Here is an 11304-nt window from a genome sequence, read left to right on the forward strand (position 1 = left end):
TCCTTTGACTAATCGTTAAATAAAATAAACACATACATTTATAAACTCATTTATTTACAAATTTAAACATTTACGAAATTAGCATTCATGCTTCAACAAAATCACAATACATAAGAAATTGGTATATTCGGTCAATTGATTTCAAAATAAAACTCATTTTAGATTACAAACGATAATAATTAAACTGGAAGGTAATTGTGGGATGTTATTACAAATAAATAAGTAATACTTAATATTGAGCATTTTATGTAAAAGATTACATTACATATTTGCGTATATAATTAAATATTATTGCCTTTATTAAGACCTACTAACCGCATTTGATGGGGTATTAAAAAAACGTAAGCAAACTTATAATAAAGAATTTAAATCTTGATTTTTTTAGTTGATTCGGTAATTTTTATAACTTCCAAAATAAGAATGTTAAATATTTTTTCCTCTACAATAAAATTCTGTCCCCACAATTTCCACACGAGATGAGCTTATATATCTATCGGTGTTGTCCGGTATCAAACACCGAAAAAAACAAAGAACGGCAATTATTTTCTAAACATATAAAAATGTTTACGGTAACTCTAGTAAATGCTTTTTGATGCAATCTGTTTAAATTAACGTCTTTTTTAGGAAGACTGGTTTTAACTTTGAGTCTAAATTCTTACAAAAGATATGATTCTCTAATTTAAATATTATTTAAAATAGATACGAGGTATCTATGCATTTTTTTTGCAAAATAATATTTAAAACATTATTTCGCATTAACAAAATAGATTGGTTCTTTTTAAAGACGTTTCGCAAACTACACTTTATAAAATCACATACAAATATTTATCACAAAATAAAAATGTCGATACACAACGTACTGAGCAGCGTCATTATTTAAAAAAGGTTCACTTGTCATTGGGCAGTTCACCTTCATGTGTTCTGTGGTTTTTCATAAGAACACGAACAGGTACAGTCAGCAACAAAAGTCAGTTAACACAGCCTGATTTATAAACTGCCAGTATTCAGCGGTGACGTTTGGTACTGTCATTTGGTCGTTCAGTAGTTTTTATTTGAAGTTGGTGGTGTTTCTTTTACCTCACTGAATCTGATTTGGTAACTTGTTTTAAAAACTGATTGTGTTAATTGATTTATATTGCTGACTGTACGTGTAACAACACGACATAATGTATCTCACTTTATTTGTCTCCTGTTACATTCAGGGGTCCCAGTTACGGGGTTCACATAGATATATAATAGGGGGAGGGGTGTAGTATGACTGACTTATTGACACGATACTCGAATGAGTGACAGAGACAGAATTATCTGTCAATATAACTTTATCCCTCTCTTTGAAAGTAATATAACCTCAAAAGATTATAATACGGAGCTACGCTTAAAATAGCTTACGAACTAGCGAGGCATCTGTGCGGTACACTAAACTATTTATTTTTTAATCTGCTTTCTTCGCTTTCTGCTTCTGTTGCTTGGCTTTCGGTTTCGAGGGGTAGATCACGAACAGCGCCAACTGCGACGCGCAGAGAGCCACCGCGACGATGTTCTGAATCTGAAATTCATAAGTGGGTAGTACGTTAATAATGCGATATGAAAAAACAACCTGTATATTATTGAGTGGTATAAGCCTTAAGGGCGATGAATATGTTACTTCTAAGTTAGGGACAACTTAATATCAAGACTAGCTGACCCAGCAAACTTTGTTTTGTCAAGGTGCAGAAAAAAACATTAAATACAAATGAAAATAAAATCTAAGGAGTGGGAAAAATAGATATTGTCCTATTCTGAGACCTACCCAATACGCACAAAAATTTCATGAGAAACGGTCGAGCCCTTTTGGAGGAGTTCAATTTCATTCACCGTGTCACGAGAATTTTATACATCAGTCATCAATATAAATTCCAAAATTATAAAATCTGTCCACTCCCTTAGTGGACTAAACATTTGAAATATAAAGATCAGAGTAGATGATGTAATTTTCGTGTGAATACACGTAACTGATGTCATCAACATAATCTCATGATTAGTACGTGTTGTTGAGAAACGTGCCGTTAATCTTCGATAAGGCGATAGGCATATCTCATTGATTTATCATTCCGATTTAGTATAGCACAGGATGAATTGGCAATTTTTTGTCAATTGACGATATCACGGCATGTTTTGGAATATCAGCTGATTAGGTACATGTTTTTAAATGTGGGTGGGTACGTGGGTATACCTCACTACTGCTGCGCACCACTATGTGTCAAAGTAAAATTACTGTGGGTGTGGCAGAGAGGTGCAACTCTATGCTTTGTATTACGCTATCACACTTCAGTATTACTTAAGGTAGGTAGAGGGAGATGGTAGGTAGACGCTCATATCAACTTTTTAATAGGTAAATATTGTTTTGTTTTTAAGAGTGAGTAAAGCCGCATCAGAGGCTATACAAGCAGTTTAAACTATGACATCGAGTTGTACTTTAACATAGTAACATATTTGTGGTGCAGCGACCATTGCGCTGGATACAATATTATCGATTGGACACAATTAATCTAAGCTTATTGATCTATAATCAGTAGGTAATTATATCTTACGTAATAATTTCATGACAATGACCAGCAAATTTAAGGTAGGTATTGTTCTTAATATTAATTAAGCGTATGATGATATAGTTAGGTACCGTAGACAACAAAAGTTGATAAACAATTCAAATTCACGAACAGAAATAAATATGATTTCCTTAATTTTGAATCTATAGTAACTGTGGGTGTTACGCGGGCTTTCAGTAGAAGAAAGAAGGACTACGAAACAGACTATATACGATAATTTGTCAGGTTATATTTATTTTTGTATTTTTCAACGTTATTTAATACTATCAACGGTAACCTTTACCTAAGTTTTTAATACATATTATAATAGACATTTGTTGCTCACTGTACACCACTATCTACTATATTAAACGTCTAATCTTTGTGTGATGATTGATATACTAGCCATTGTTACGATATAAAGATACCATATTATTTCATTTACCCTAAATACAGGTTTTGATTGCTTCACGTATTTGGCAGAAAATTAAGTCGGATAGTCAGAATATATAATAATTAACTATGTAAACAACGTTCCGCGATTTCCCATTTTTTTGAGTTAAGAGGAGGATTCCTTTTGGAGACCAACATCCTTGGAGGGAAAGTGGGTATTGTCTGGGTATTGACCTTTACTGACTAAACCTGAACCGCCGTACAACGTATTCCGGTTAAGATGTATGCGTGGCTATACTTTGATCTACCCTGGGGTGTTCAAGCTTTGATGAATTGCTAACGAGAAAACTGGACTGCATCGTGCTAGTACTCGGGACTTGGACTATGATCTAGGGACTCTAGGGAGTTGAGAATTAGATCAAAGCTTGATTGAATTGGCTTTGTATACTTACAACAAGGAACTTATTCCTAAGAATGATGCCGTAGACCAGCCACGCGAAGGTCACGATGGCACCGGACAGGATAATGGGGAACGGCAAGCCCTCCGTGCTCTGGTTCTTAATGATGTCTTTCTGTAAACGAAATGCACAAAATATAAGGAAACTGATATTTGGTTTAGGCTCGAATGCGTAACTTAATTTTACAATATTTAAATGTCGTTCTGTCCCTATTGCTTTTAAATGTAACTAAGCAATGGCTAGATACTTGCTCTCGAATATTCAATTAATGAATTTGTGAATATGGAAAGATCTCGCTTCATAACAAGGTCCATCCCCCTTCGTCTTCTCCACCTCTCAACCTTTCGCTATACCATACATTTCGGGCTAGACTAACTCAACTTATTGTACCTGGCAGACTTTAAACACGTTTATAGGGAACTTATTAAGAAACTTACTGACTTGTGTAAAAGAACTCTATGAAAATAGTGTAGAAATTATGACATCAATAAGGTAACAAGATTAAACATTATAACGACAGTAACAACTCATTGTTTGCCACTATTAATTGACTTTCAGTTATCATTTCAGTGTTAATTGGTTATAGTAACAATATTTATCAGAAGGCAATAAATAAGGAAAAAGATAGACATTCTCAAGTTCTTTTATCAATTTCACGGAAGATTATGAAAATACCGGAAAAAATACGGAACATACATTAAAGTATGATTATCTGTCTATATATACATATATTAATGATATTAGCACAATTAAAGTGATACCAAATAATTCACATTTTACAGAAGTTTTAATACAAATAAACGTAGTAAATGAACTTGATATTGACAGGCAGTTTCGTCTATCGCACTTTAGAATATCATTTGTATGTATTACATGTATTCCGAATATACATTTGTATTCTGAAATATACTCATACTACAAGCTTTGCTAATTAAAAGTTGTGAAATATAGTATTCATATTATTTTTGTAGTAAAGAATATACGGAGATAAAATATCAGTTCCTGTACATAATTATAACCATTGAAATTAGGCTCATTACAAAAGATCATGGGTCAATGTAAACACGCTATTAAATTACATATATTTTTTTGTGTTGAATAGTTTTATTGCCATAAGATACCCACTGAAAATACCGAGTTATCGATAATTTGCAAAAAGTGTCTCTTACTTGTAGCAATAACCGCGAAAGTATTTTTGAAATTACAGAAGAATATTATGTTATTATGTTTTAAAGCCCGGTGAGTAAGTACGGTTTCAATAGATAGTATCGTATTAAGGGTTTCGAACGCAAGCGACATAAATGGAACCCTATTTCTAAGGCTTCGCTGTTTTTTCATGAATCTGAGACCGAAGCCAGAAATTTGCTATTTATAGTTCCCGATGAATGAATGGAAATTGGATTAAATTGCCACTATTCAGTCGGTTATATCGGTAGATACAGCGACCTCAAATTTTTGTTTGTTTGGATATAAAAATAACAAAATAAGTGTATAGGTGCCATGACCGATACACTTATTTTGTTATTGTTCTGTATAATAATAATAATTTTGTAAACGGAATGACAGCGTGCTCCTGGGGAGTTTGTTCTCTCACAGCAAAAGCACTTAGGAAGCGGTGAAGGGTGGGCGAAACTGGGTGCTGTCCAATGTAATCTGACCTTCAAAAACTGAACGAATGAGTTTTGATTTTGGTATAATAATATATATTTATTTTGGGAACTACTCCACAATTTATTTATCAACCGTTTTCATTAAGTTTAATATCATCGACGATTATTCTACAAATATTGCTTATTCATTATACACATGGCATTAGATTTTAAACCAAGATAACAGTACACGTGATACTGCTTTTCGATATATCATGCTAGTAGACAAAACACTTTACGTGTAGTCAAGACTTAAAACGATAGCAATTAACTGCACTGTCGCCATCAGTTATTGTATTATTATCATTAAACCCCTTCAAAAAGCAGGCAATAAGATTGGTGTACTCCAAAAGCTACACCAATCTTAAATTTCTAAAAGTACTAATTATTATAAAGATATAAGTTTGCGAGGTCATCTCGGGATTCTTTAAACTGCTAACCCGAAAACGTACGTTGAATAAAGTAGGCATGTTGAGCATACGACAAGAAATTTTATAAATCAAGAAGAAGACTCACCAAACCAAACAGCGGTGACGCAATCAAGAGGAACATGAACGCTGTGATGATAGATCCAAATCTGTTCTCGACTAGAGCGGGGTCCTCCATCTCGGCGTACCCAATCAGCGCCGCAGATAACGCACCAGCCAGACCCATCTGAGCCCAAACCTTCACCTTCTCATGCGAGTAGTGGAAGAAAATTACTAAGTACACCACGTTAATTGCCAGACCGATGAAGTTGACTTGGATCATTGTGTCGTCACGAAGGATGAAACCGAACTTCAAGTTGAGAACTCCCCTGGAAATAGAGTATAATGTTAGTATCTCAAGCAATTGAGTGCTGAGGGGTCGGTGTAAATTCATGTTGCTGTTAGTAATCGACTGGAGGGCACTCATCATGGGATTAACATTTCTGTAATCTAGAAATGTTGGGCAGATCAATCAGTTGGTTTTAGAACGGGAGATTTTCATACGGGATGCTAATAGAACAATCTTTCAAAGCGGAAGGGTTGTCACCGATAAAAAAGGATTAAAAATCCGACACCAGGGCCAGACTATTAACAATCCTTTAAACTCATATTACTGCACATGCGAAAGAGATATGCTGAAAAGTGCTTTATCAAGTTTCCATAAAAAAAAACGCAAGAATTTCGTCAAAAAACGCAGTGGTGAACTGCATTATGACAGATCGATATCCGACCTTTTTTTGGTGAGGCGGGGGAATCCTCATGGATACCCACCTCCCCGGGGGAGGAAGCGGTTAGTGATGATGTTTGCTATGTTTCTTACACTGCAGTGTACTCACATGACAATACCACCGAGGAAGGGCATGATCCCAATTCCGGCGGTGCTCTTCTGCTTGTAGATATCCCAGCAAATGAAGGAGCCAGAGAACATCTGGCCCACCGTCACGATGGCCGCGATGTTCCCCACTAGGTCCTTGTACGGTTGAAGGACGTCAGCTAGTACTTCAAACATGATGACGGTCTGCGGCAAAAAGAGAGAACAGTGCAAGCGTTGATTTTGAATGATGATAATAATTATATGTCAAATATCTATAAAGCGCGTTCGACCTGTGTCTTTACCTAAGTCTTTAAAAAAGGAATAGGACTGCGCTCAAATTGTGATGCCGTAAATGGATGACTATGTGTAAACTTCAAATAAAAAGCTTCTATCCTTTCCTTTTTTATTTGCCAATAGGACTGGGAGCAGAGGAATGTATGATGCAACTTGATTTAATTATTATTAAACAAAAATCAAAACTGCTTTTATCTCTTTAACTAACACGCAAGATTACCTGACTTGCTTACTTTTGATATCTCATATGGCTGACGTGGTTTTATTCATGAGTCACAAAGATTTTGCTAAGTCATCATTAGATACCCGTCTAAATCAACTCTTAACTAAGCACCGATAGCTGACAGAGATAAGTCAAAGAATTTGCTACACGTCAACGGTTTTGTAAATTTGCAAAATCTTGCATTACATGTATAATAAATAGATTGACTGGAGATAACAGTATCTAGTAGCATGGGTATACATATATATTTTGAGACGTTACTATTGTTCCACAATGAAAACATGACACGTCAGTATAAATCACTTGATCACAGTCACCTACTTCTGAGCGCAATTCGCACAAGGCCACAAACTCTATTGACGCAATTTTCCTATCATACCGCAATTAATAAATTGGTCACGAATGTCATGATAAAGAAGGGAAATTACTAAAATATTTTGTCAGTAAACAATTGGATACGATGTGTTGATTTGTTTATCGCGTGAAGAACATTTTGTTATGAGCTTGGATTTGCTGTAGAATCACGAAGACTGCCTGGATCTTAGTTTCTTTTAGCTTTTAAGTAGATTTCTTTCTTATTATTTTAAAACAAAACGAGCGGATTAATCGGCTAATATTTACCAAGTGAATATTATGTATTTTCCTTTTATACCTTACTGGGCCGCCTAGATATTTGTATTATAACTGGTATTATTATAAAAGCAATTTATATTACCTATAATGACAACCAGATTGTACAAAAATGCGATGGCGAGTTCATTGCCAATAAGCCAGTATTTATTTACCGCTATCGTGTTCCAATGGAACCGCAGTAACTTATGCTTGCATATTTTATACAATTCAAACCTCATTAGCATACTCCAAGGCTATAAATATTTCTTATGCGGAATATAATTCAGGTTATCAATAGAACTTTATCATTATTAGGTAACTTTAAGCATGCTCTTATTTCCGTTGTTTTGAGTTGGACACTAAAATCTTCGAATAAGATTAGTTTATTTGATACCCCTACACTACGTTTCGTCTTTTAAATTTTGAAGACAACCATTGCTGACACGTGTAAACATTTTGTTCTTAATAAAAGCCCTTAATAATTTATAGGTCTCTATAACTCGATATAACCGTAACGTCGATGTCGTCAACTCTCACGTTTCTTATAACAAAAGCAAATCAAACAACAACAATCACTGTGTGCCTCGTATTATTGTGACAAATTACTTTTTAAATTGGCCAAGCGTCATGCGCACACCCACCACCGTCGGCTGTGACGTATCGTCACGGCCACTTCCATCTGAGAGTGGGGCCGCTAATCGAAGGCAATTTAGATGCGACCCCACAACACACAGTTAAGACAATATACGTAATTAATGGTTGTTTGATGTTCTACGACATCGGAGTTATTCGATTTGACACATGAAATGTATCGTCTAAGGGTCAGCAGGTCTATTATTTTAATTTTAAGGAGGAGATATGTCTGCAACTCAGTACTACGACGTGTCTTACTCGTCCCACCTCTTGTTTTTCTATCTGTTGTGATTTTGTTGTAACCTGATCTTTCATTCACATGCATGCTTGTTTAGCAATGCTCTTTTTTCTTACTCAATTGTTGCAGTAAACTGCTTGTGTTAGACTCGAAGCCGTATCTCGTAACACATTCATAAAAACTGGCTGACCGTGCAAAGGTCGCCGTAATGAGTTCTAATCGTGTTTTGTTATCTGCTAGCGTGTTCTTAACACAGATATAGTTGTAATAATAAACTTGTAATTCAAACCGACACATATTTATTTAGTAATAAGGATCCACTGATCATCTTTTCACTGTTTGAAAAGCGGGAATTTCTTCTAAAGTTCTCTATTCGATATGTGCCACGGCACTTTTGTCTACATAAATATGTGTGTTTATATTTTACACCTTACAATACCGTTTCGGGTTTCAAAAACAGCAGTCAATCATTTCAAAAGTCAGATTTTTACCGAAACCTTGAATGACTTCAGAGCTAATTAGCGTTTTAGCTCACTTACGCAATCAGCTGACGTAAATTAAAAAATGCAACGGCTTTCAAGGTTTTTTTTGACTAAAAACAATGAATCCGGAGACGGAATCAAAATTATAGTCATATAGTGATTATTAAGCGGGATTTACCTAATATGATCTAATAATATATGTACATTTTCGATATTTTGGAAGTTACTACGTAAAATCTCAGATAGCTAAGGCCTAAGGTGACGGGAAAATCACTATCTAAGTATCTAGCATAAGCATAGGTTATGATAGGCTGTTGGACACTCAGCAACAACAGTTAACTGACGAAATTCGAAATAAATATAGTTACAAATGAATTAGGACCCATAAAATAATGGTATTCCTTCCCAGTCCCTACTACAATTTACAGTTATGAATTAAAGAAAATTTCAACCTGATAGTGTTCAATTTTATACGTCTGTGGATTAAAAACCATAACCCAGTAATTAAAAATAACATTAATTGACTCTTATCATCACTTATATATCATACATGTCTTAATGACAGACTGATACAGTATTTTTATCAAATCTGTTATTGTTGATAAAATAAAGATAGGATATTCTCTTTATTGGAGGTACAGACACTTGCGAGACACATGTAGTAAGTTGAATAGTGATGCAATTGTCTGAAAAATATTTTGAGTTGATTATCTGTAATTAGTAGATTTTTAGCACCTACTGAACCAAGACTAGTTTAGAAAATACAAACGTGAAATCGGTGTAACTGTCTCATTGTAGTATTTCAAAACCAATAAAGCTGTTGTACTTATCTAAACACACATGTCATGTTTTTTTTTTCTTTCAACTCTTTAGGCATCATACAATTTTGGACTATGACAAGCACATTTATAAGCCATAAATTAAAATAACCATGACTCTGCAATAAATACCTTATATGGTAGCATTTTGTTAAATTCAATAAATTCAGTTTACAAGGAAGATTGAGTTAATTATGTTATTCATCAATAAACATTTACATTCTGCAAAACCACTTGTTTCAAATAAATTGCACGAATTATGAATTATTAAATGAAAATTTATTCTCTAAAGAATTGGACTTGAATTGATTAAAATCAAGTCTATTCACTATCACTTACTATGCCAAAAAGATTTTATCAATAAAAAGCATAGTGTGGGGAATCAGAGACATCACTAAACCTAGAAATATTTTAAAATTTTAAGTGTCCTACAAATTCTTTTTGTAAACAAGAGTAAAGTACTCATAAGAAACATAAAGTAAGGTAAGTAATCAGAAGAGGATGAAGTAAACAAAGGTTTCTTTAAGAGTTATTATCATAATGAGAAACAATAAAGTCTACTTCATGCCATAATTGCCACCAGAGTTAAGATAACTAGTGTACATAATTATGAAATGTATAATTTACACAATCTGTATTATAGAGCTGTAGAACAGGTAAGTCTGATGACATAACAAGCCAAGGAAGTGGCATTTTGTATTATTGACTTTAAAGTTTAAATACTGACTGATCCAGGCACGCTGGCATTATAGTATATAAATTAAACAACTTTTTTTTTAATTTCACACCACATAAGTTTCACTATGTAGAATTCCATTATTCCAGTAAGAAACTTTTGTATTTATAGATGAGAAAACAATGGGTCATTCAAACCGCAGCTGTTTAATAAACCTTTGGATTTTTATCTACTAAATGAAATATGAAAATGTTTACATTGCTCAAACAAATATTAAATTACAGAAACCACGTAAGATATTGCCAAACGAAATTTACCGTATATTACTAGGTAGTTAAGACTTGTTACCCAAACAAATATCAACTAAATCTACAGGTGAATATCAACAGTTTAACCTGATATAATAAAATTGACTAAAATCAGGTGTTTTTTGTAACCTACAAAAGACGTAAATAAAAACTTACCAGTAAAACTTCCTGAAATAAGACGAAAAATTAGTTTAGGACACAACACGATTAGCGTCGAACACTGATTATTATTTGAGTATTTTCTTCACGTCCGTCTGACTGAACTCCGCTTCAGAAGTAATGAGTTACGAGATATTAACCGATATTTGTTTGACAGCCGGCTCGATGAACCTGACGTGTATCTATCAATCAAATAAGTTGACGTAAGACGAACATGTAACATTGCAGCATTTATTGAAATCTTTTAATAATTAGTATTAATAAAATGAAATTAAATTTAAAACAAAGATATTTTATAATTTGGAAGTAGGTTTGCTAAAATTGTGATCTCTTTCTTAATTAAGAAAACGAATAGATGTATTTTTTTGCTCTCAACAGAGTTAATAAACTGAAGGAGTAAGCGCAAAAAAGAAATATTATAGTTATCAAATTATAACTAGTAGACTTAACTTAAAGAAAACTTAATAATATGGCGACTTTAGACCAAACGAGACTTTATTACATGTTAATTACTCT

General features: G+C 33.8%; 1 protein-coding gene across 1 annotated transcript; it reads right to left on the bottom strand.

Annotated features, from left to right (window-relative positions):
• Positions 1-229: 229 nt before the first annotated feature.
• On the bottom strand, positions 230-10958 carry LOC113504634 (sugar transporter SWEET1). The gene is made up of 5 exons (XM_026887046.1): positions 10786-10958; positions 6368-6549; positions 5581-5860; positions 3410-3529; positions 230-1546 (listed from the first exon to the last, which is right to left on the bottom strand). Exons 2-5 carry the CDS (start codon positions 6538-6540, stop codon positions 1433-1435), a joined length of 687 nt encoding a protein of 228 aa, XP_026742847.1. The 5' UTR covers positions 6541-6549; positions 10786-10958; the 3' UTR covers positions 230-1432.
• Between the last annotated feature and the right edge of the window lie 346 nt (positions 10959-11304).

Source organism: Trichoplusia ni, chromosome 22 (assembly GCF_003590095.1).
Source record: "Trichoplusia ni isolate ovarian cell line Hi5 chromosome 22, tn1, whole genome shotgun sequence".
Taxonomy (NCBI): Eukaryota; Metazoa; Arthropoda; class Insecta; order Lepidoptera; family Noctuidae; genus Trichoplusia; species Trichoplusia ni.